This window comes from Suncus etruscus, chromosome 8, assembly GCF_024139225.1.
Source record: "Suncus etruscus isolate mSunEtr1 chromosome 8, mSunEtr1.pri.cur, whole genome shotgun sequence".
In the NCBI taxonomy this organism is placed as follows: domain Eukaryota; kingdom Metazoa; phylum Chordata; class Mammalia; order Eulipotyphla; family Soricidae; genus Suncus; species Suncus etruscus.
In genome coordinates, this window is record NC_064855.1 from 40,987,383 (window position 1) to 41,014,629 (window position 27,247).

Sequence of the window (27,247 nt, forward strand, 5' to 3'; positions counted from 1 at the left end):
TCATAAAAAAAACATAAGGCACTCCACCATTAGAAAATGTCAAAAAAATTTAACTCTGTGCCTATATTTATTATATATATAATTATCTTAAATACAGATCAAATAAACATAAATTATTTTATAATTAATGTATTATGAAATAATAAAGTATTTTATAGTTGTTCATATTTCTGTTTACTTAGTGCAAAACCTGGGCCTGCTTGGCTGAACACAAAGCTGATATTCTGGCAGGAATTGAAGAAAGACACACGTAGCTCTTTGTCAACAGTTCTCAGTCTCCCTCTGTCTTTAGTTTTTATAGTATATAACATGCACTTTGGCTCACAAATAGACCAATCATGTCGAAGCCGCATGTTACAGATGAAACTGGAATTTTTCCCACGGCACACCAGACAGTATCTCACAGCACACTAGTTTGTCACGGCACAGTATTTGAAAAATGCTAATTGGCCTATGAAATTTTTTTTAATTTTTTATTGAATTACCATGAATTACAAAGTTATGTCACTCATAGCTGAATTTTAGATGTACAATGTTCCAAATGTTCCAACACCATTCTCTTTACCAGTGTCCACTTCCTTCCACCAATGGCCCCATTTTCCCACCCAATTTCCATCCTACTTCCCTTCCCTGAGGCATTTTTTCCTTTTTTAGACGTTTTGGTTTACAAGATCATTACTGAGAGGGTACAAAACATGTTCCTTTACCTCCTTTCAGCATCTCCTGCTATTCCAGTGTGTCCACTTTAATCAACTGCTATCATATCATCATGCTCCCTTCCATGAGTTCTCCCCTGTTCCCCACAGTGATAATCTTCCTACTGAAAAGCAGTTCTCATGCCCTTTGTTTCTGTATTCTTTGAACATTTGTTATTCCGCTATTTTTTTCTTTTGAGCTACACCTGGTGATGCTCAGGGGTCACTCAGGTGATGCTCAGAAATAAGCTCCTGGCTTGGGGGACCATAGTATCACATATCTCTGAATGCAGAGCCAAGAGTAAGCTCTGAGCGTCCTGCCAGGTGTGAACAACAACAACAACAACAAACCCCACAATCCCCCCAAACCCTATATTTGGTATATGTAATTTTTGTATTAACACTGCTTAAATCGTTTGTTGTTAGGGGGCCACACCTGGAAATATTAAGGAGTTATTTCTGGATCTTAGCTCTGAGATCACTTCTGATAATGCTCAGGAGACTACATTGATGCTGGTTATTGATCTAGAGTCAGTCATGTGCAAGGCAAATGTCCTACCTGCTGCAATATCCTGAAAAACCTGGAGAAATATCTCCAGCCTCCAATTTAAAATTTTAAATACTTGGGGCTAGACCAATAGTACAGCAGGTAGCATCTCTGTTTTGCACACAGCTGACCGGGATTCAATCCCTTGCATCCCATGTGATCCCCAAAGTCCACTAGGATTAATTTCTGGTTTTTTTTTTCATTTTTGTTTTTTTTTTGGGGGGGGGCCACACCCAGTGACACTCAGCGGTTACTCCTGGCTATGTGCTCAGAAATCACTCTTGGATTTGGGGATGCTGGGGAATTGAACTGCTATCCATTCTATGTTAGCACGTGCAAGGCAAATGCCCTACCACTTGTGCCACTGCTCCGGCCCCTGCTAGGAGTAATTTCTAAGCACAGAACCAGGAATAATCTCTGAGTGCCATTAAGTGTGGCCCAAAAGCCAAAAAAAATAAAATTAAATTTTACTAAGTTTTCTGTTAGAGAGTATGGACAAAGATGAGGCACTTTCATGACTGCCTTTCATGCAGTCAACTCTGTTTAAATCCCTAGACCCACAGATAGCTGCCTGAGTACATACAGCTATGATCCAGTAACACCCTGCACCTACTCCACAAAGTGAGCCAGTATATTTAGTGCAGAGCTCTATATGAAATCTTTTTTCAGAACATCAGACATTTTGGGGAATTTGTGATGCTGGCTGAGAAATTCTGGATAGGTAAAGCAAGTCTGTACTTAGAATACTCGTCAAACTCAGTCAAGATGAAATATTTAATTTGATTGAGGATTATGCCTTACAGTACTCTGTGGTGTTGGCAGATCAAACTCAAGCATATGGTACTAACCCTTTGAGCTATCTCCCCAGAACCTCAATGTGATAGCACTTAGAACTTTGATGTTTCGGAGGTGATTAGATCAAGAGCTGTATCAGAGGCCAGGGAGTTAATTGGTTTCCTTCTGCCACAGGATTTCATGAGATGTTTGTACACCGCAGTGCAGAGATCTTTCACCAGAACCAGGCAAACACCTTCATCTCTATCTTATAGTCTCCAGAGCTGAGATAAATCAACTCCCATTGCCAAGAAACCAACCAATATGCAGTATTTTGTCAAAGCAACTGAATTAAGACACATGTCTGCTTCTCTGGACCTTCAGTTGGCTGTGCAAGAAAAAATGGCCAACTTGACTTCATTTATGCAAGTTCTCTGAAACTTTCAAGAACTACCCAGCAACATAACTGAATTTTTCTTATGGATCATGGGAGCATGCTTGAAGCTGACAAATTCTCCCTTAATTGACTTTATGTTCTAGCCCTATTGCTCCTCATGCTCAACTTTTCTTTCAGACATTTTCTGCCTATATTTGCTGAAATAAGTTATCCAAATTCAGTAACTCTTAGCCTTGAAATACCTTTTCATTCCTAGTATGGTGAATATTTTCTTAATTGAGTCATCATGAAATATAATCTCAAGGTTTGAGTCCAAAGTGATAGGTAGAAAAGCATTGCCTTTTATTTGGTTGGTTTAGGGTCCATACGCTATGATGCTCCAAGGAACCATCCAGGGGTGGGGTTCTGGGATTCTGCCTGCAAGTCTTGCCTTCCAGACATCAGAACTATCTCTCCTGATCTAGTCCTTCCCTTTCAGAGGCCCCTCTTTCTTGCAAAGCAGAGGTCCTGGGTTCCTTGGAGCAGCGTCAGGAATCAGGAGAATCCTTGTTGCATTGATGAGTGTGGCTCCAAACATTCCCTCCCAAATAAACAAAAGACCCTTATTTATTGGTAACTTCTGTATAGAAAGGCAAGGAAGTGCCATCTAGCAGGATATGAGACTCGCCTCTTTCGGCCCCTTCCTACAGGGCTTTGTTGATGTCACATGCAACATCTACTGGGCAATGGAGTCTATCCACCTAGGTTAATATTTACTAAAACATTTTTAGATAAAAATCTAATGGTTTTCTCCATATATTTCAATTGCCAGAATCACTGAAGTTCTTTTCTCTTGTGTGGTACATGTACCAACCCTCCACAGGCAAAAACCTTAGCAATTACTTAGCAATTAATGCCAGATTCTTTCAATGCTCTGTGCATACTAGGGTTGTGTCCCTGGCACAGAAAAAAGAGACAGAAAAAGATACATACATAGAGAGAAGGAGGAAGATGGAAGAGAAAAGAAAAAATTCTTACGGCCACTACAAGATCTCATAAAAGATGAAGAGATTCACTGACCTCTCCTAGATAAGGCTAAGGAGATCAGTGAATCTTTTACAAGAGTTGATGACTTCAAAAGAGTAATATTGGGGTAAAAATTTCTCAGATGATGAACCAAGCTAGGTGAAACTTTAGTCTTTGCTCAGCAATTCCCCCTTCCCTGTCCTTGCCCTCTCATTACTGGATGTTTCTTTCTGGAAAGTAAAATCACAGTCTCAGACTCTTGTATTCAGAGGGGTTAATCTAATAATAATAATAATTTAATAATCTTGATGACCAGTGGAATCATAAGAAGATGGATGTACTCCCTCTTATCCACAAGATGATCAGCCATGAATGCATTTCTTTATCTTCTTGTAGTGGCCATAAGAATTTTTTCTTTTAGGTATTATGACTTTTTCTTTTTGAGGAAATGAAAGTTAAATAGATTTTCAAAGTATATGCAGTACTCCTCTTTTCTCTAATAATCCCAATATGTCTTAGTGTGAGTTGAGTAGAAAATGATAGATATATATCAGATATATGTATGTATATATATTCTCTGATATATATTTACTCATACGAGAGTGCTATTAAAAAATATCAACATTATTAGGACAGTTCAAAATGTAGTTATTTATCCAACTAAACTCATCACTCTTTGTGATGAGCTTCCTGAGGTGAGCTGGAACTTCCAGCTCTTTTCTCTTTTGTGTCTGAAAGTTATTATTGCAAGAATGTCTTTCATTTTTCTTAAAACCCATAAATGTGTGAGACCATTCTGCATTTTTCTCTCTCTCTCTGACTTATTTCACTCAGCATAATAGATTCCGTGTACATCCATGTATAGGAAAATTTCATGACTTCATCTCTCCTGACAGCTGCATAATAATAATCCTAATAATGAGAATGTATGAGGGAAATTGAGAACCTGTTTAGAGTACAGGCGGGGGTCGGGTGGGGAGGAGGGAGACTTGGGACATTGGTGATGGGAATGTTGCACTGGTGATGGGTGGTGTAAAAAAAAAAAAAAAAGGAAACTGTTACTCTCTATAATAAAAAAAAAATATCAACATGTGGTCATGAGTACCAAAAAATATTCAGGATTAGTTGGTCTATTATGAGATCTCAATATCAGAACTTTGTTTTCTAAAAGTTTCTAAAGTATGAAACTTTAGAAAAGTTTACTCTATTGAGCATATAAAATTGAGGACCATTAGATCAGACTAGGTTGTGCATGGAGCAGGTTTCCAATCCTATTCTTCTAGATCATATATTCTCAAACTTATTTAGCCTGCCTTCCTTTTTTCAGAAAAAATAGCACTCAATGTCCCCTTGGAAATCTACCTTCTTTAAGTAAACAGAAAGTGAAAGTTCTCCCAAAGGTACCTTCCCCCTCAATCCCTCTATTACTTCAGTGCCACCAGGGGTAGAAGGGTAGTGCACCAGGTGAATTTAGTTGGTCAGTTTAAAATCAGGGGTCTCAAAATCAATTTACCTGGGGGCTGCAAGAGGCAAAATCGGGGTGATCCTTGAGTGCAAAGTCACTAGTAAGTCTTGAACATTGGGGTGTGAACCAAACAACTAAAACAAAACAAAACAAAAGATTCCTCTAGAGCAGAGCCACAAAATTTTGTATGGAGGGCCGCGAGTTTGAGACCCCTGGTTTAAATCTTACCCATCAAAAAAGTATCCAACAAAAATAGATGATGTGATGGATGAAAGTGGAAGATAACAGCAGGTTAAAGGGCACCTCCAGGCAGTCTCTCCTTTCTAAGTCTACACCCAGATAGACTGTAGGCTCAGGATGTCTTGTGTACCCAGATAGATGACAGAAAACATTTAGGGCTTATAGCCTGAACAGGCCTCAGTGTTGAAACTTGGAAGTCCAGGCAGAGACAAAGTACAAGGTACAAGAATTTCATCCACACATATGTGTCAGTGGCCAGAGACTAGGCAAGCTTGAATAGGAATCTCTGAGGTATAGTTCAAGAGAAGCCTAGTGACAGGTACTTAGCACAGGAGTCTTACTTATGACCACTGTATCCATGACTGGAAAGTGGGAAAGCCAAGACAACAAGGAACAGTCCCAAGAGAGGCTCAGCCTAGGAAAGTGTATACTGCATACAGAACAGCTTAGAGACAATAACAAGCTATCATATACTGGAGGAGGATAGAAACAGGACTCAGAAAGTTCTACGCTGGATTGACCATCATGAGATAAAAAGAGTGACTTGTAAAAGAAGATGCCTGGACAATGAAAAGCATCCTGGATCAATCTATTTGAACTATACAATAAACTAATTTCTTTTGGGGGGGCACACCCAGTGACACTCAGGGGTTACTCCTGGCTTTGCACTCAGAAATCACTCCTGGGGCCAGAGCGATAGCACAGTGGTAAGGCTTTTGCCTTGCACCCAAGACAGACCTGGGTTCGAATCACGACATCCCATATGGTCCCCTGAGCCTGCCAGGGGTGACTTCTGAGTCACCCCTGACTATGCCGGATGCCAGAAATTGAACCTGGGTCCGATTGGGTCGTCAGCATGCAAGGCAAACACTTTACCTCTGTGTATATTGCTCCGTAACCCCCCAACTAATTTCCTTTTTTTGGGGGGGGGTCACACTCGGCAGCGCTCAGGGGTTACTCCTGGCTATATCCTCAGAAATCACTCCTGGCAGGCTCAGGGGACCATATGGGATGCCGGGATTCAAACCGCTGTCCTTCTGCATGCAAGCCTTACCTCCATGCTATCTCTCCGCCCCCCCCCCCCCAACTAACTTCTTAACTTTCTGCATTTTGTATGTCTTTCATACAATTCTCAAGAACCTACCAGTCAATCTAACCTCACTTTAGGAAACACTGTTTTAAGTTTTTCTAGGGCCTGTAATAATATTACAGTATTATGGTGTGTAAATTAATAATATTGAATAAAGAAGGTGGAGATATAAATATAATTGCATCCTTACTTATGATATAAAATGACTGTTAACATTAAAACATGCTTGTAAATAAAATTGGCCTAAACTAATGTTCTGTTTTGATTATCATAAGTATTTCTGGAAGCTTTGCTCATAGAGGAGAGCTGTGAGTGTCAAATTGCTTCAGATAACATTCCAGAAACTCCTCACCTTTTCTAGTTAGCAGCCTACAAAGATAATCATCTCTGGCCTGTCTACAGTAAGTAGAGGTCATAGGTTATCGTTTTACTCAGACTTACAAAAAGACAGTTTTGACATAGAAATATAAGATTACCCGGAGAGATAGCACAGCGGCATTTGCCTTGCAAGCAGCCAATCCAGGACCAAAGGTGGTTGGTTCAAATCCCGGTGTCCCATATGGTCCCCCGTGCCTGCCAGGAGCTATTTCTGAGCAGACAGCCAGGAGTAACCCCTGAGCACCGCCGGGTGTGGCCCAAAAACCAAAAAAAAAAAAATATATATATATATATATATATATATATATATATATATATATATATATATATAAGATTAAAATGTTTCTATTTTGTTGGAAAAGATATCAGAATATGAATTGGCATTTTCATATGATGGTCAATGTCAGAGTAAAATGGAGTTCTTATACTAGTTTCCCTGTTAGTGGTTAGTGGAAAAGCAAGCATACATGCTAGTTCCCTTGTTAGTGGCCAGGGGAAAAGTGAGCACACACACTAGTTCCCAGGTCAGTGTCAGTGAAAAAGTGAGTATGCACACCAGTTCCTAGGATGCTCCAAAACCCTGGGTCTATTTTAACAACAGTCAGCAGGGTACAGCATAGAATAGGATCCCCATGTCAGATGAACTCAGGAGGAGTTGGGATGGAAAAGCAAGTGGGTAGAAGGTAGAGTCCCCTATAGGAAGCAGTCCACAAATTTCTCTTGAATTCTAAGGGTTTTTTTTTTTTTTTCGTATGATGGCTTATCATATGAAAGTCATCATCTCTGGAACAACCTACAGCAGTGGGCCTGAGAATGGATCAAGCAGAAAGCAAGAATGCAGCTCAGGCAATGGAGTTGGAAGTAGCTAAGGGAGCTAATGACACTCATAAGCAGTCATACCCTGGTGAGCATGCTCTGATGTGTGAGGCCCTAAATTCTGTCATCTTTGGCCAAAAGAAAAAGGAAAATAAAGCTCAGTCTGGGGCCAGAGAGGGTAAATCTGGGTTACTCCTGGCTCCATGCTCAGAAAGGTAGGGTGTTTGTCTTGCATGCAGCTGACCCAGGATGGAATTGGGTTCGATTCCTGGCATTCCATATGATTTCCTGAGACTGTTAGGAGTGATTTTTTGAGCGCAGATCCAGGAGTAACCCCTGAGTGCTGCCAGGTGTGGCCCTAAAACAACAGCTTATGAATGGAAGTAATATTACAACAGATAGGGTGCTTGCCTTACAAGTAGCTGACCTCAGTTTGATCCCCAATATCCCACAGGGTACCCCATAGTCACCAGGAATGATCCTTGAGTGCTCAGGCAAGATGAAAATTTGAGCATCACTGGGTGTGAAAAACAAACAAATAAAACAAACAAAAATTTGGGTAACTTAGCTTTCTGAGATAACTGTTTCAATCTAATTTTACTATTTTTATCCAAGCTGCAAAGTACTTTCATAAATAGATTAATGTAAGTATAGAGTCTGCACAACCAGATGAAGGAGCCTGAACTTTATACTGTAGAGAAAGAAAGATCATACAGGGCTCTTTACTTTGAAATAGAGTAATAGTGCAAATAAAACTCTTGAAAATTTAAGCAGGATGTAGGGTTTCAGGGCAAGAAGGACAGTATCTGATAGAACTTGACATTAGCCATTAGAGAAAAAGACCTCCTAAGGGACCTAAGGGAGAAGCACCTGTAGATTCTGGGCATGGAAAAAAAACCCTCATGTATCAAGTATCTATGGTTGCAAAGGTAACCTAACCATGTTTATATGAGGCAGTAGGGAAGCTGTGTTGCTCACGGGAGATCCATGTTTGTACAAGAACCAGCCAGGAAATACTTTTCTGGTGACTAGGCCTGATAATAGAATCTATTAAGTTGAGAGTAATACATTATGGATAGAAAAGTCTGAGTAATAAATTAATCTTTGAAAAACTGAACATGAATTAAAACTATAAATTACTTGCTACACTCTTGTGTACAAAATTTGATCTGCAAAATAAAAATAATATGCTTATTAGAAAAAGAGCAATGTCTGATTAAAAAAAAAAGAGGATATGAGGGGCTAGTGCACAGTGAGTAGGGTATTTGCCTTGCTTGTGGCCAACCCAGGTTCGATCCCTGTCATTCCATATGGTCTACCCAAGCCTGCCAGGAGTAATTTCTGAGTTCAGAACCAGGAGTAATCCCTGAGTGCTACTGGGTGCCCCCACACACACCCAAAAGAATAAAAAAAAAGTATAAAATTATAGTGCTATACGTGACCAGTCAGACTACCGAAGCAGTAACAGCGACGTACAGACCCAAACTACATGCTCTATTCACTGAACACATTCAAGCAAACCAGCATTCCCTTGCTATTTTCTCCTCTCTTCTCACCACTTTCTTGGTTATTTTTTTCTTTTCTATTCTTTTCTTTACTTTCTATCCTTTCTCTTCTCCCTTTCTTTCTAATGTACTTTTCTCTTTTCTCCCTCCCTACCCCTTCCATACACCTCACCCTTTCCCCCCTCTGGAAATCCAACTATCCCTCCACCCCTCAATCCCATCCAGACCTCCCTCTATATTAAAACACTTCACCCTCAGTCCTTAATCTATTAGGCAACAAGATCGACCTCCTACCCCAACGAACCAGTACCCAGCACCCAAGAGAAGGGACACCCAGTCAAACCCACACCTCGTCCCGGGCAAGAAAAGACAGCCAACTCCCCTGCGGACTCATGCTGCGAGGCCCTCCCTACCAACTCCCCCTAACATGGACTGTTTCTTGAAACCGGACCTAGGTCCAAAAGTATCCCCAATGCAAGAACTCTTCCAAGACCTCCCTGCCGCAAATTTTTACCAACCTGAAGAAGGTCAGGGGGTGTGATAGGAAGATGCCTGGGAACCCACACATCACAAGAAAAACCCAAAAGACAATGGGAAAAACTGTACTTCCAACATAGGCATAAGACCTGTAATACACCACCTCGTTATCTGCTCTCCCCCAAATGTAAGGTAGTCTTTTGCACCACTTTGGTCCTTTAAAAACTTCGCTAACTCATTTTCGTTCTTTTTTTTTTTTTTTCGTTTTTTTTTCCTCTTAAATTTATTTATTTATTTTTTTAAATGTTGGTCCTATATATACATTTGTGAGCACATACGTTTTTATTTATTTTATTTTATTTTATTTTAATATTATTTTTTTTTATCATTTTTGGGTATGTGACCTGTGTCTGTTATCCCCTCTGTCCACCCCCAACCACACCGACATTACAATGTGGCTCCACCTCCCCCTGCAAAGACACACTAAATAATGGGGAAACCTTACATATAAAAAAAAGAGCTCTTATCTACTAGAGATAGGAACTCATAGTTGTTTACAATACAGGGGTATCTCCTACCTTGAAAATATGTCATGTGGAATCACTTAGACTTCAGATGATTAGATGCCATTCATCCAGCCTTGAACCCTGGATCCCAGACATAGAATCGGCACAGCTCTTCACAACAGCTACAGGAAACAAACTCCATCCGGAACAGCCTTAATACTGTGGGGTCAACAACAAGGGCCAGCTCTAACATGATATCCCGACAAAGAGGAAAATGTGAACAACTTGACCTTAGAGCAGATTAGCCTACCTTACCAGCTAACGACAAGACAAATCCAGAAGACTCGGCACCCTTTGGTAGGTCCAAAAGCCAAGATCGTGACTTACAGATGACTGGCTACTAGAACCACGACCAGACAGTATACATCTTGGGACCAATAAAAAAGCCCTAGTTTAGGGTTTGAACTATGACTTGCACAATAAGCATGATCCCCAGTCCCAAAGGTCTGACAGAGACAACTGCAACAGAATGGGCCTTCTGGAAGCACAAAGGAAGACGCTAACCTAGGTGCCATCCTAGGTTCAGTGCAAAGACCAAGGTCACCAACCACAGAAGATGGAATAAAACGACACTGAGGTAACAGAACCTCTAGAACCACAAAGACTGACCTCACCATAAGTCCTACCTCAGGATCTGTACAGATACTGAGACCTCTAAACACAGAGCTCTGAGTGTATCACCCTGGACAGAACAGAAGTCTTCCACACACCAAAAAACACCACCGGGAGAATAAATGATCCTGAGCAAAGTCTAGAGCTGATCCCATGACAGTATACTCCAAGGACGGAGAAACCTCATATTTCTTAGGCCATGTGAATTCCTTTTCGAATGACCCCAATATTTACTGTGCCAGGGCAGGAGGGGAAAAAACAAAAATACAAAAAGCACAAAACCTTGGTATTTTATATATAGGTATATATATGTGTGTGTGTATATATATATATATATACATATATATCTTTTACCTTCATTTATTATTGTTATTATTATTTTTATTTACCTATCTATTTTGGTCGATTTCTCTGTTTGGGTGTGATTATTGAAATCGTCGTCCCCAATTATACTTATTTTTTTCTATTCTTTTCTTTTCCTTCGTTATGTGCTATGCCATGTTTCTTATTTCAAGACCATGGCGTGTTTTTGGTTTGTTTGTTTGTTTATGTTTTGTTTTTTGTTTATTTGTTTGTCTGTTTTGCTTTGTTTTTCGGCTGTTTTTTGTGGTGCTTATCGATATAGCTGGAGTCCTCACTGGATAATTGACACTTTTTTTGGTACTGGTGGAGTGTTTCACCTTCTTTCTCTCCTTCATCTCCCAAATCGATGATGAGAGCCTCTAGAAGGATTCCACCCATTTTGGGAGTATTAGACTCTTACCCCAGTTTATTTATCTTCTCCTTTTCAGGCAAAACCACGCAACTTGAACTAGCTAGTCTTGCCTACAGTTAGAGGGGGAGATAAGGGAGGCATCAAGACCAAACAGGTGCAAGACTACTAAGTAGTGGGTTGGATACAGAGGGGACCACATATTCTAGCCGCCCTGGGGGTGAGGGAAGAGGAAATGGGAGGTAGGACAACAACGGAGGGGTAGGGAGGACAATTTGGGGATGGGAATCCCCCCTGATTTTATGTAAATATGTACCTAAAATGTTATTGTCAACAATATGTAAGACACTATGATCAAAATAAAAATTATATTAAAAAAAATTATAGTGCTATATATCAACTTAAGAATGCAAATAAATGCTCCATAACACTTATAGAACAAGAGAGCAGATGTTTTTGTTTGGTTGGTTTTGGGCCACACCATGCTGGTGGCACTCAGGGGTTACTCCTAGCTCTGTGTTCAGAAATCACTCCTGGTAGGCTCAGGGGACCATATAAGGTGCCAGAGATCGAACCTAGGTTCGATCACAGGCAAGGCAAATGTCCTACAGCTGTGCTATTGCTCTGGGCCTCAAGAGCAGATATTTTTCATGAACAAACATGAGAGATTTTTAGTTTGGAAAGCTCTATCAATGACAAGAATAAAAGTCTGTTAGCTAAGGAAAAGGAGAACTCACTTTTAACCTGTTACTTGAATTATTTTTTCAGCTGTGTGTTTTATTTAGTATTTGATGGAGGAATCTTATTCCCAATCATATATAAATATTAAGGAAAGAAGGAATGAGGATAGGTATTTTGAAAAATTTATTGCAAAATAATCAAACTAAATTTTTTAATCTGGTGTTATACTTTGAAAGGAAAATATAACTATCATCATTTAAATGTCATTTTCATCATTTTAACTTCTCCAATAAATTTTTCCAAATATGTCCTCTTTCCAGATACACAATCTTTTTTTTTTTTTTTTTGTTACTCCTGGCTATGTGCTCAGAAATAGCTCCTGGCTTGGGGGACCATATGGGACACCGGGGATCAAACCGCAGTCCGTCCTAGATCAGCCGTGTGCAGGTAGGGCTCAGCTTTACTGTTGAGCCGCCGCTCTGGCCCCAATACAATCATTTTATTTTCTATCCTTTTATTCCTAATTCCTCATCCAGAGAGTTTTTCACAGAGCTTTTCTTTTCCACAGAGAAAACAAAAGCCATCTAAAAAGCAATTGATTTAAACTAATCTATGGATTCATGCATGTTCACACTTGGGTAAACTGAAAATCCTAGCATTGTATCTTATACTTCTTATGAAATGGAGACTGGGGTCAGAATAATACAGTGGGAAGGGAATTTGCCTGCAGACAGATGACCCAAGTTCAATGCTCCCAGCCTTCCAGAGGTGATCCATGGTTAATTGCTCCCCAGAGTGTCCTTTCCCACTCTTCAGTGAAGTGGGGATTGTTGTCTGCTTTAGTCCTGTATCCTATTTCAACATGGCTGCATATGTAAATTCGAAGTTTAGGTCTTAGGCGCCATTGCATTTTTTACCTTTATTCTTTTAGAACATTTTACAGGATGTAAGGAAGTTTATGCTTGACAGCTAATGGGGAAAGGCCATGTGGAAATCCAGTCTAAAAAGAGCCCTGGCATGTATATGAGGCCACTTTAAAACTGCCAGTTTAGCAATTCCCTGCAATTACATGGGAAACTTCAAGTAAGACCATCAGTATTCCTCAGCTGAGCCCAGTGACCTATAGAACTGTGAGAAACAAGTCCATACTTTTCAGGGATCATTTCTATAGTATGAGACTAGAGAAGTTTCTCCGATCGTGTAGCGCGAACCCAAGCCACGAGGAGGAGCCAGAGCGTTCTCTCCTGAGCGTGAGCCGGCTCTAGGTGTCGCTTCTGCGACTACCTTTTGCCATTGATGATTATTCTCCCTTTCCTTTGAGAAGGGTAGAGGGAATGGATGCAGTCTGAGTTTTAGAATTAAAAAAAAAAAAAAAGCACTGTGAGAAACAATTCATGGTTGTTTACCATTATGTTTTTTGATTGGTTATAGGGCATGTAATAGAGATTCTTATTATTTTTGAGGTCCTATCTTTTAGCCACCCCCTCTTCAATATTCTTTATATATAATAAATTTATATATAATATATAATATAAATATATGTGTATATACACATATATACATATATACATGTATATGTCATCGGTGGTTAATCCCCTTTTACACTCTTCTGGTGTCTTCCTAGTATCTTAAAAATAAATCTAAATGTATTATAATATAGTCTAAAGGGCTCTATGGAGCCCTAACAGTCCTATGTAGTTATGTCACACAATTTCATCCATACAAATGGCATTCCTAGGCTACTTTTTGATTCTAGCTTAATAACTTGGAATTGGGTATTCATATACACAGGACAACTCTGTACCCACTGCCTAGAAAGTTTTACTCCTCTTCATTTATGTCTTAGTTTTAAGCATCATTTTTCCATCTTTAATCATCCACCTAGTCTCACGTAGTTTCTTCAAGGTCCACATTCATTAGATTGCCCCATTTCACTACCTTCACTGTAATAGCTTTCTTCTGTGAGCTTGCTATCCTCATCTTCCTCATGCTCCTCATGCCTAAGAACTAAAAATCTCTACTATTCTTATATAACTCTGACCCCTTGATCATACTTTGTTGTGTCAGGATGGGCACATGAGCCACACCAGACCTTTTCTTGATATTTTTAGAGTTGGAATTGAGAAACAGTCCATTTCTCTCTAATAATAGGTGTTATATGATATAAATTTTAATCATTTTAGGGAGCAGAGAAAGAGCACAGTGAGTAGGACAATTGCCATGCATGCAGCTGACCATGGTTTGATCCCTGGCATCCCATAAAGGACCCTGGGCCTGCCAGGAATAATTTATGAGCACAGAGCCAGGAGTAACCCTTGAGCACTGCTGGTTATGGCCAAAGAACCAAAAAAAAATTAACAATTTCAGTTATCATGTTTTTAGTGATGTGGAGGAAATGAATTAACACTGATAAAAGAAATAACAAGAACTTATTTTTGAAAGCATTTCTTTGGTTTTGGTTGTTTCCAAAGTGGATATTATATTCTGCATGGTTAAAGAGTTAATTGCTGTGCTTGACAGAAGGGAATATTCTTTGGCTGAGTCATATATCTTATGGTTGTGGTGCTTGCCTTGTGGTTCTTGATGGTGCTCATACATACTATATTACAACTGAAAATAGCTTGTAGAGCTGAAAATCAGATTGCCAGGGATAGAAATAAGGGTCTTACACATAGAAAGCAAGTACTGTATACTGTAAGCTACATTATAGACAGTGAATTGCCAGGATCATGTTCAGTGCATATCGTGGCATTAGGGTTTGAACTTGTGATTATGTTTGAAAGGCACAGAATTTTCATCTTTCACTTATGGTCTATTAAGTTTCAATATTTTATCCCAAATAGTAGTTTGATTTTTAAAAAATAAGTGAGTATTACATTGAGTATAGAGACCACAGAACTTTTAGTCAGTCATCTATTGATGAGCCACATAAGTCAATCTCTAATTTTAGAATTGTGAAAATATCTATTTTTGACTAATGCTTCTATGACATTAGAGGTATAGATATTATTTGGGTAGAGGGTTGGGCCACACCTGGTAATGCTACTGTCTATCCACCCAGAAATTACTCCTGGCTATGCTTGGGGACCAAACGGGATAACCAGGAACTAACCTCAATCGGTCGAATTGCAAAGCAAAAATTATCTAAATTTATATTTGAACTTGTGTTTTCCTATTCATCAGATAAATGCCTATGAATGATATTAGGCCAGATAAATCTTACAAGTAAAATTATTTAAATTACGACTTAAAAAACTGTTCATTGTTGGGTTTTGGACACACAATGTTTCAGGATCAATTCCATCAGCTTCAACTTTCCCCCACCAACATTTCCAGAGTCCATCCCATACCACCCCCCCACGCGAAACCTGCCTCCATAACAGACACCTTTTTGGGTTTGGGTCACATGATTTTACTGTTGTTGACACCCTGAGTTTGATTCCCTGTACTGCCTCATCTCCCAGGTACCACATGACTCTGGTATTCTTTAGCATAGCTGAAAGTCAGCCTGAGAATGGGCCCTAGTCCCTGAGCACAGTTCGAGTGATTTATCCACCACCCACAAGTAAATGGAACATTAAATAAAATTTTCAAAAGTCTATTCTAAATTCATATTTAGGAAAATGTTTATTTTTTTTAACTATACAGAGAATAGTCCTGCTAGTGAATCATCTTGTTTATAGGTCTGAATAGAAACTAAACCATCTCATTCATGAAAGCTTTTCGGTGTTGTGTACTTACCATAATCAGGGGGGTCTTATAGATCTCCATTTTTCAAAAAAAAAAAAAAGCAAAAAGCTGAGGGTCCCAAGACTAAATTCAAATATGACAAAAAAGGATTCAAACCCAGGCCCAACTAACCAGTAAGCCTACTAAAAAGGAAATGATTGGGGATGGAATGGTAGCATAGCGATAGGGCGTTTGCCTTGCAAGTGGATGAACTGGGACTGATCTGGGTTCAATCTCCAGCATCCCATATGGTCCCCTGAGCCTGCTAGGAGCAATTTCTGAGCTCAGGAATAACCCCTGAGCACTGCCGGGTGTGAACCACCTCCAAAATAAACCCCCCAAAACAAACAAAAAATACCCTACATGATGTTTAATGTACTAGGGAAAAACCATGGTGAATTTATCTTTCTATAGCTAATTTATATTAGAAGAGTCCTTTTGATTATTTTTCATAAAATATCTTTGCAACTTGTATATGTGTATTCTATCTATCATCTATCTATTAAAACACCATCATTTACAAAGTTTAAGTGTACAGTTTTTCAGCATTAATCCCACCAGCAGTGATAATTTTCCTCCACCAATGTTCCCTGGTTTCAACATGTATTCCCCTTGCAACCTGCTATCACAACAGCCACAGATTTGTTTGGTTGTTAAAGTTTGGGTCTAATATTTTCAGAGTTGTTGACTGTGTGATTTGGTTATTTAGCTCTATCCTTCCTGAACATCACCATGTGCCTGAATATCTTAGATCTCTGCCCCTTGTCATTTTTCATCTGTCTTTATCCTTCCACTTCTTTCCTTCTCTTCCTAATATTCTGGGGTCAAGAGTGATCTAGGCATCCCCTCTTTAAAACACTGCATTCTTGCATAAGTATTTTTAACATAGACATGAATACTTATTCATTAGTCCAGCAAATGTTTTTAGTTTTAGTTTTTAGGCTAAGGCAGTGCTAAGGGTTTACTCCTGGCTCTGCACTCAGAATCACTACTGGGAGGCTCAGGGTTACCATATGAAATACCAGGGATCAAACCTGGGTCAACTATGTGCAGGGCAAATTCCCTACCCACTGTATTATCTCTCTGTTCCCAGTCTAACAAATGTTTATTGTGAATTATTACAAGATACTAATGTTGAGATATCATTTGATATATCAAGATACTAGATGGTAAGGCAAATATGACTTTGTATAGAAAGTGATAATCTAAAAGAATGATACAGAATCTGATAATTAGAAAAATGAGCAAAACATTGTTTATGGGTTGAAAAGTGGGAAACGTTTTATTTATTTATTTATTTTTTTTTAGGGAAGCAGAGCTTAAGTAGAAATAGTCGCAACCAGGAAAATTAAAAAAATGCATCATACAATTAACAAATTTCAAAACAAAACAAAACAAATTAGAAGGATGAGATATTAAGGTTCCTTCACCTGAAACCTTTGCTTTTCTTTCTTTTTCTTCTTCTTTTTTTTTAATTAATATCTTTGGGGACGGAGTGGTGGCTCAGCGGTAGGGCTTTTGCCTTACACAGGGCTGACCCAGAGGGACCACGGTTTGATCCCCTGGCGTCCCATATGGTCCCCCAAGCCAATAGCGATATCTGAGCTCAGAGCCAGGAGTAACCCCTGAGCGTCACAGGATGTGCCCCCCCCCCAAAAAAAAAAACTTTTTGTAAGCACCATGATTACAAACATGGTTGTAGTTTGGTTTCAGTCATAAAAAGAACACTCCCCATTCACCAAGCTGACACCTTTTCTACACCGAAATTAAAAAAGAAGCTTTCATGTATTTAAATCCATTGCTTCAATCATGGATGAAAAATAGTTGCTTTTATAAACATTGATGCAGAATATTCATTCTGAAAATAATGTCTTCTCTGACTAGACCTGAAGGGTTCAGACTGTTTGGGAGTAGGTGGATACTCGTCATTGATTCCTTTTGATTGGTATTTATAATGAGTGTCGGCATTGATGTCACGCGTTTGTACAAGCACAAGAACGCATGAAATGATAGCGAGCAAAGGCGAAGACTTGCCGTAATGAGAGCAGCCTTTAAAATCTGGAGTTCGGAAATAACATGAAAGGATTCTATTAGAACAGGTTCATGTCAGAGTCTCTGGCCGTTCTCTACTCCCCGCCCCCAGTGATTGAAACTCCTCTCCCTTTGGACTACAACTCCCATAAGCCACGCTCTCCAAACAGCCGCTGTGTATGTGTGTATGTGCGTGCGCGCGGGGGGTGGAGCCGGAGAAAGGAAGGCTGGAGCATTCTGGGCATTGTAGTCCGACAGCCCGGGCACTGCCGGGGCGGTCCACGTGGTGCAAACGTTTGGCGGTAGCTTTGGCCAGTGGTTCGGCGGCTGCCTCCCTCCGTCCCTCCGTCCCTCCCTCCACCTCGTCCTCACCCACCTCGTGTGAGCGCGGGTGGGATCGGAGCGTGAAGGCGGAACGGCGGGCGGCGGCGCGGGCGAGGGGGCCGCGCGAGCGAGCCTTCGCGACGTTTTTGCGACAGCCGGGCCGTGTTCCGCGCGTGCCCTCCTTCCCTCCCCCTCCCTCGTCTCTCGGAGGAGGCACCGGCTGTTGTGCGGTGCTTGCTGCCTGGCTGCGGGAGCGTGTGTGGGAGAGAGAGGGAGAGGGAGTGAGTGTGAGCGTGCGAGTGCGGGCGAGGCCGAGTGAGGCGTGAGTGCGCGTGTGAGAGGAGCCGAGCGAGCGCGCCGGCCGCGGCCACCCCGCAGCAGCGGGCGCAGCGCAGCGCCGCGCCGCCCCGCACCGCCCCGCCCAGCGCCGCGCTGCACCGCACGCGCAGCACGCGCGGCCGGCCGGAGGGGAGCGAGCGCCCGGCCGAGCCGCGGCCCCGGGAGCTTGGCGGGGACCTGGGCCGAGACAGGCAGGCGCTCCCCGCCCCCGCCCGCGTCCTCCGCCCTCCCCGCCCCCTCCCCCGCCGGCCTCGGCCCCGCTGCGCCCCTGGATGTCCCCGGCGCTCGCGCGGGGCCTCCTCCAGCTGCTGCCGCCTCGTCGGGGCGTCGTGCGGGCGGGTTCCCGGGGGCCGCGGGCGAAGGCTTCCTTCCTGGGGCCCTCCCGGCCCGGCTCCCCGGCCTCGGAGGTAGGTGGTGACAATGGACTATGACTTTAAAGTGAAGCTGAGCAGCGAGCGGGAGCGGGTCGAGGACCTGTTTGAATACGAGGGCTGCAAAGTTGGCCGCGGCACTTACGGGCACGTCTACAAAGCCAAGCGGAAAGACGGGTGAGTGCGAGTGCGAGTGCGGGTGCGGGCGCGCGCGGCGAGGGAGGGCCGGAGGCCTCCTGCGCCGGCAGGTGGGCGGTCCCGGGGGAGCGTCCGGGGCGGCGTGGGGGGCTGGCTCCCACTCGCTCGGCTCCCCGAGTCGCTGTCTGCCTGCCGGCTTCGTGGAGGGAGGAAGCGGGAGCCGCAGGAGCAGGGGAGCCCTTGCGTCCTGGCCCGACCCGGGACATTCGTTCTCGGGCGACTGCAGTTTCGACGATGTCGGGGTGCAGGTGAGGTGCGGGCTCGCGGGATTAGGAGGAGCCCCGGGGCTGGCGGGGTTCAGGGTAGGCGACCAGCTGCCCCCTGTGTTGACGTCCAGCGGGCCCCCGGGAAGGAGTGGCTCAGCCGCGACTAGTTTGAGCTTGGTGGCTTGAGCGTTTGGGCTTTATTTAAGGGCCGAGGAAGCAGCCGGGAAAATGTGTGTGTGTGTGTGGGTTGGTGGTGGTGGTGGGAGGGATCGGAAGAGTTTCTCCCTGTGGTCATTCTGCTACCAAAAATGTAGCAGCTGCTATTTCGTGATCCTTCTTGGGCCATGAGTTTGCATAGAACAATGGGGGTTTGGTGCCCGGTGGATGGATGGATGGACGGATGGACGGATGATGGTTGGTTGGTGGTGGGAAAGGCGACTGACAAAATCGGGGCGATCTAGGTTCTCTCTCCTTCCTTCACCCCAGTTTGGCAGCTGGCAATGAACTTTTAAATAGTCTCTTTACTTGCAAAATTCGTCCCCAGAAATGACTTAATTCATAATGCTCCTGATTTAGTTTCTCTGAAAACAGGCAAGTGAAATGTTTCCTTCTTCCTTTGTCAGGAGCTGAATGTCTTGTAGTATTGACAGAAAAGAAGGCAAGTCTTAGCTGAGGAAAAAAATATGTATTATTAACTCCTTTTTTTTTTTTTTTTGCTTTTTTTTGTTCCCCCTTGTAACCGTGGATGCCGTTGCGAGGGCTTTTGACGCTAGAAATTGGACGGAAGGAGAATTTCAAAGCTTATTATGTAATCTTTATAGTTAAGTATAAATTATAGCTTATAGCTTTACTTGGGCATTATTGTTAGTTTGGGTAACTGTTGTTTTTTAACGTTGAAAGAATCACTTTTTTCTCCATTATGTAGGAGGATGTGTTTATTAGTTCTGAAAAAAAAAAAGGAAACCATTCATAAAACTGAAGTTAGGGGGAAATGCCATTTTTATAAAATACTTTAGTATTCCAGGCATTGGAAAAGGAAGCCTAGATTTGTTTTTAGCATTTTTCTTAGATTGACATATTTTTTATAAAATAACTTAAAATGGACAAGAGTGAGGGCCATAGATAGTATAGAGGGCAGGGCTCTTGCGTTGTAAGCAGTAGACCTAGGTTCTACCCCTGGTTTCCCATATGGTCCCCAAACACTGCCAGAGTCAGGCGTAAACCCTGAGCATTTATTGCCCGGTATGGCCCAACCGCAAAAACAAACACAAACCAACAAACAGGAAGATTACAAGAAGAAAAAGAGTCATTCTGATTAATTAGAATGTTTATTTCAGTGCTTCAAGCTACCTGCTAAAGGTAGGGATTTGACAACTTGATATTTCTAGTTGCTACATCTATTTAAAAGTACTTTTTACTGGCTAGTCCGGTGAGTTTTGAGAAATGAGCACCTGAAGATACTGTTGCTTTTGTTAAGTGGTACTTTTCCATTGAAGTGTTGTTATTCTCTACTATATTAAAAAATTTATCCTTTATTAATGTTCCATTCAATTTTTTCCAAAGCTGTTAAACCATTGTCCTATCCCCCAATATTATGTAAGTTGGGGCATATTCATAAAATCCCTAGTCCCATGAGATGAGACCTTGAAATACATTTGACTAGTCGTCATCTATTTTATAAAATCCGATGACTTTTTATTATTTTAAAATATGAGAACAGCCATGTCTGTTTTACAAATTACCACTTTAATACATTGTGCAAATTTTTATTAACTTTTGTTTTACTTTTTGTTTTATTAAATGTAATGTTATTGACAAGCAGTACTTTTAGCTGTATCTTAATTTGCTTTTAAATTTTTATTTTATTTTATTTTTAAAATATCTTATTTCTCAGGTTACTAGTTTAGAAGAACTATGTAATAGGAAAATAGCTAAATGTTTAGTATTTGAGTATATTTCTAGTCATTTGTGATGTCTGAAAAGTAGCATTGCAGTTGCAGAAAAAAGCCAACATTTTAGTGATTTGGGGGGGGCCTGTCTTCCAGCCACCTATAATGATGTTTATGCAAATAACTGGAAAAAATGTAGTGCATGTCAGGAGAATTTTACAATTACCTTTTTGTTTTCTAGAGAAAATATTTTTTGGTTTAGCCATTTTCCCCTATACAATCTCATTTGGGTATAATATAGCATTTGTATTTATGAGGTTCTTTTGATCTTATGTCAGTGAACTGTGATTCAATGCATTTTAGTCCTGGTAAAATAAAATTTGTGTCTCTTTTAATCTTTTATAAAGAGATGATGATCAAATAATTTGTTCCTAGTATTGATTTACTTTCAAATTAAATGATATATTCTGTAACTGTAATTTCAGAGCATTCTAGGAACCTAGCTATTAAGTAACATCTTCAAATAGAATCCTGGGGGTTACCCTAAAATGAAACAGATCTTTTAATATACTATAAAAATGAATGTATGCAAATATTTCATCCTTTCAGTTGTCCATTGGCTACCATAGAATATGAATGATTAGTAATAGAACATAGACCAAAGGAATTAGCTTTATAAATTATTAACTTTTAGGAAATAAAATAGCTGGGGAGGTCATTTCTTTGACTTGATGAATTGGTAGTACTAGATTGTGAGTCCAGAGATAGCATAGTGGTAGGGCTTTTGCCTTGCATGCAGTCGATCCAGGACAGATGGTGTTGGTTGGAATTCCTGCATCCAATGTAGTCCCCTGTGCCTGCCAGGAGTGATTTTTGAGCACAGAGCTAGGATTAACCCCTGAGTGTTGCCAGGTGTGACCCCAAAACAAACAAACAAAAATAGTACTAGATTGATACTATTCTTTCTTTCTTTCTTTTTTTTTTTTTTTTGGTTTTTGGGCCACACCCGGTAATGCTCAGGAGTTACTCCTGGCTATGCGCTCAGAAGTCAGTCCTGGCTTGGGGGACCGTATGGGACGCCAGGGGATCAACCTCGGTCCGTCCTAGGCTAGCACTGGCAAGGCCAACACCTTACCTCTAGCGCCACTGCACCTGCCCCGATTGATAATATTCTACCTGTAAAATAAATTCAGTCCTTCAAAAAATATGGAGGAGGCGGGAATACTTTATTTGAAGCATAATTACTTATGGAAAAAGCCTCTTCAAATTGTGTTAATTTCAAATTCTTAGAGAGTGAAAATGTGAAAATGTAAATGCACAGTAAATCTTGAAACTAATTTGCTAAGTTACCCTAAATGAGATGGCGTTTTTGTGTCTCAAAACCAAAAGGAGGGTGTTCAGTTGGAAGCAGGGAAATTTATTTTTTTTCGAATCAGTTGCATTGCCGTCTTGTAAAATTTAGATGATAAACTCATTTTATTTGAAAGTATGAAAAAGTCAGAAAACATGAAAGTATGAAAAAGCATAAGAAGACAGAAAACAATTTTTGATTTCAAAACCTTCATTGTGTAACATTGGATACTTATAGAATTTAAAAATCAATTTGATATTGGAGTTTGATCTCCAAAAAGGAAATAATGAAAGTTTTTTTTGAGGTTTTCAGTGTTTTTTGTTTAAAAGAACAGATAATAAGACCAGAGTGATATTACAGCAAATTTACAGAGCATTTGTCTTTGCATGTGACTGACCTGTGTTTGGTCCTTGGCATCCCATATTGTCCCCTACTAGTGAGCTGAGAGCTGGCCAAAAAACTAAGGGGGTGGGGAGATAATTAGGTAGAGTGTATGTGTGTGTGTGTGAGAGAGAGAGGGGGGGGGGAAGAGATAGAGAGGAGAGAGAGAGAGAGAGAGAGAGAGAGAGAGACAGAGACAGAGACAGAGAGAGAGACAGAGAGAGAGACACAGAGAGAGAGAGAACACTTTCTTTGGGGACACTTGTAGAACACTCAAGAGGCAGTAATATAATGTGGACAGAATAAGCACTAGATCCTGAACAATTCATTATCAATATCAAGTCAGTCCTGTTTTCAGTTTTATAAGTGAGGAAATGGAGGCTTAGAAAGCAAGTTTTGTCCCTAGTTATGTGAGTTATTAAATTTCAGAACAGGGGGTCAAAGAGAGAGTACAGTGGGTACTATCTTACTTTGCATGTTGCTGATCTGGGTTCATCCTGTGAGCCAGTTAGGAGTGATTCCTGGGCACAGGCAGGAGTGAGCATCATTGGGTATGGACTAAAAATACACACACATAGCCCTAAGCATCATATGGTCACACACACACACAGCCTGTGGTCACACACACACACACACTCTGAACACATACACACACACACACACACACACACCCTGAACAGAGATTCTCTTCTGAACTCACACACACACACACCTGAACACATAGACACACACACACCCTGAACAGAGATTCTCTTCTGAACTCACACACACACACACCCTGAACACACAGACACACACAGACACACACACAGACACACAGACACACACACACACCCTGAACAGAGATTCTCTTCTGAACTCACACACACACACACCCTGAACACACAGACACACACAGACACACACACAGACACACACACACACCCTGAACAGAGATTCTCTTCTGAACTCACACACCCTGAACACACAGAGACACACAGAGACACACACACAGAGACACACACACAGACACACACACAGACACACACACACACAGACACACACACACACACACACACACACACACACACACACACACACCCCTGAACAGAGATTCTCTTCTGAACTCATGTTCTTAAACATTAAGCATCATACATTTAATAAGTCTAGATAAGGTCTAGTCTTCTTGTTCATATATTGAATATGTTTTTTGTGCTGGATTTTTCAAATGCTATAAGAATTTATATGTGAGACTGTGGGATCAGATTCATAGCATATTAAGATACAATAATACAATACAATAATACAGTATACAATGAGATATACAATAATACAATATACAATACAATAATAAAATTAAGATTCTTCATCTGGTGGAAAGAACTCAAGTTGGGTGAAGCTGGACACTTGAATTTGTTTCTCTTTCTTTTCTTTTCTTTTTTATTTTTTGGTTTTTGGATCACACCCAGCAGCCTCAGGGGTTACTCCTGGCTCTATGCTCAGAAATTGCCCCTGGCAGGCACGGGGGACCATAGGGGATGCAGGGATTCAAACTACCGTCCTTCTGCATGAAAGGCAAACACCATACCTCCATGCTATCTCTCTGGCCCCGAATTTGTGTCTCTTATTGCCTGTGGGGTTCAGCAAGTTATTTGCCCTCTCTAGATCTTAGTTTTCTTATTTGTAAGAATAGGAAATTTTATTCGTTTTATTTGAGATCTTTCTAGTATTATTTGAGCTAGGAAAAATGAATATAATGAAACACTTTAGTAAGATTAGGTATACAGTCACTAAAACAAAAGTGTTTTTTTTTTTTTTTTTTTTTTTTTTTTTAAGTTTTTTGGTTCATTCCTGCTAGTGCTTGGAGCTATTCTTTGCTTTTCACTTGGGAAGTCATACCTGGTGGTATCTAGAGGATCAGGTAATCCAGGGGTGGATCCTACTTCCACATATGTGTTATAGTCAAGTGTCTTAGGTCCAAAATTTTGATCTTACACAATGGTGCATGTATTCATATGCTTTACTGCAGGGGTCTCAAACTCAATTTACCTGGGGGCCACAGGAGGCAAAGTCGGGGTGAAGCAAGGCCGCATAGGGGATTTCACAAAAAAAAAAAAAAAGCCCTCAAACGTCATTATTAACAGTTTTAATTATTTCTTCTGAACATGAATAGAACATTGAGTGAAGATCATGAACAGTCCTTCTGAACATGGCATCTTTTGCCTATTCCTTGCTGCCAGAGACTTGACAGCGCTTCTTTTCACAAATCTGAACCACATTTGGCTTTAGAGAGGAAGCAGTTGAGACCCTCAGTATGGCTTGAAGATGATCATCATTAAGTCTAGGACCTGTACTTTGACTTATTGATGTTCAATGTGGAGGAATAACTTTTCACAAAAATATGTGCTCCCAAAAAAGGCACATGGTGCGTTGAACATTCGGGAAAGCTCAGGGAAGCTGGGGGGTAATTCTCTCAAAAAATTGCCTTGCAAGCATGTCTGCTTTTCCACTAATCTCCCTGAACTTGGCTTTGAGATCAGAGTTGCACTGCAGGTCAATGAGCTCCATTTGAAGCACAGGAGGGGCATCTTGTACATCAAAGGAAAAGGGGGTCCACAAAAATTTGGAAAGTGGCTCTGTGCTTTTTGAAGTCTGCAAATCTGTGATCAAATCCTTCTCTAGCTTAAAATAGCTTCAACATATTTCTCACCACTGAATGGAGTATGCCTGCATCCATAAGTTCCTTGGCATGCTGGGAATGGCAAAGGTTTGTCTGAGAGAGAGCTGGGATTTCCATAACACAAGTTTTGTGGAGAATGCCCTCATGTTGTCATAGGCAGCACTGAAAAGCTGCCCCGGGCCTTGTAACATCTTGTTTAGTACATTCAGCTTATGTGTGATGTCAACAAGAAAAAGCTAAGTCCATGAGCCATTTGTGATCACTCAACTCAGAAACAGCATTCCATCCTTCTCCATGAAGGCTTTCACTTCTTCTCTCAACTCAAAAAATCTTTTCAGGACATTTCCCCTGCTGAGCCAACATATCTCGGTGAAATAGAGCACATCTCCATATTCTGACTCCATTTCCTCTCAAAAAGCACGGAAACTCTTGTGCTTTAAGCCCCTGGATCTGATATGGTTGATGCATTTCACAACAACAGACATCACATTGTCACACGGCAGGCATTTACTGCAAAGGGCCTGCTGATGGATAATGCAGTGAAGAGCAATGGCCTTCTCTACACTCTTCTCTTCAAGTTTTTTTTTTTTGAACAAGTGTCACCAGTCCAGTTTTTCCTCCCTGTCATCGATGTGCTCCATCGGTTATTATTCCAACAAACCTCTTCCATGGCAAACCTGCATCTCAATGGCATCACACAGATACTGAAATATATCGTTAGCAGTGGTCTGGCCATGTATTGGAATTATTGTGAGCAGCTCCTCTGCCAATTCAAAATTGCAATCAATACCACGGACATAAATTGTGAGCTGCGCAGTGTCTGTTATATCTGTGCCCTCGTCAAGAGAACTGAGTATGTGTCAAAACATTTTGGCTTTCTCACACAGTTGATAATAAATGTCACTTGACATGTCAGAAATGTGCTCTGCCACAGTGTTGGCAAAAGGCTGATTTGCTAAACCGACTTTTCTTTTCCGGACAGATAATACTTGCAGCCTGTAACTGCATTTTTTTTTTTTAAAACAAACTCCTTCTGTGGTTTCCCTGCCTTAACAGTCATCTCACTAACCATGTACCGTATTTTCCAGTGTATAAGACGACCGGGCGGTATAAGACGACCCTGTAATTTTGCAGTTAAAACATAGGTCTAGGCCTATATTCGCTGTATCAGATCGTTCCTGTGCTGCATGTGCTGCATGTGTTCCTGTGCTCATGTATCAGAGTGAGCCAATCGCAACAAGTAAAGGTTAAAAGGTTATACTGTAATAGACTTCCTCTCTGACTCTGGTCAATCTGAGCAGGGTTTTTGACAGTGTAGATTCGGGTCATGAACATTGTCTAATTTGCATGCATAAAAAGCCTGCTTGGATTGGCTGAGTTAGAGAGGCGGTCCGAGCAGCCTGGCAGTGATTGATGCAGGATCGAGTTGGAAAATTCGTTTTGTGGCAATATTCAGACAGTTTTTGTTTAGCAGCATATTGAAAACATTTTTCGGGATATACTCGGCGTATAATGACGACCCCCGACCTTTTTTTGTTTCAAAAGTCGTCTTATACGCCGGAAACCATGGTAACTAGCTACGACCGATGCAACATTCTCTTTGGTTGCTTTCTTGAAGAAATCTTGTTGCCTCATTAGACATGCTTTAAGACTGGCAACCCGCTTGGCTCTCTCATTTCCTTGATATTTTTGCACATTCCTCAGCGTGTTTAGTTGAATAATGGCATTTCAAGTTGTATTCCTTGTGCACTGCAACTTTCTCAGAGCAGATAAGACATGTGTGATACCCTTGCTCAACAAAGAAATACT

At 41.1% G+C, this 27,247-nt stretch overlaps 1 protein-coding gene and 1 non-coding gene across 4 annotated transcripts in view; both read left to right on the forward strand.

Moving 5' to 3' along the window:
• The first annotated feature begins 13,099 nt into the window (after window positions 1-13,099).
• LOC126016844 (small nucleolar RNA U3) lies at window positions 13,100-13,311 on the forward strand. The gene has a single exon (XR_007498536.1). It is a non-coding gene; the product is annotated as a small nucleolar RNA U3 (small nucleolar RNA).
• Window positions 13,312-18,644: 5,333 nt separating this feature from the next.
• CDK8 (cyclin dependent kinase 8) overlaps window positions 18,645-27,247 on the forward strand; it is a 134,207-nt gene continuing 125,604 nt past the window's right edge. For all 3 annotated transcript variants that reach the window (XM_049778250.1, XM_049778252.1, XM_049778253.1), the window contains exon 1: window positions 18,645-18,931. In XM_049778250.1, the coding sequence (XP_049634207.1) occupies window positions 18,804-18,931 (128 nt within the window). In that variant the 5' untranslated portion in view covers window positions 18,645-18,803. The remainder of the gene's footprint in view (window positions 18,932-27,247) is intronic.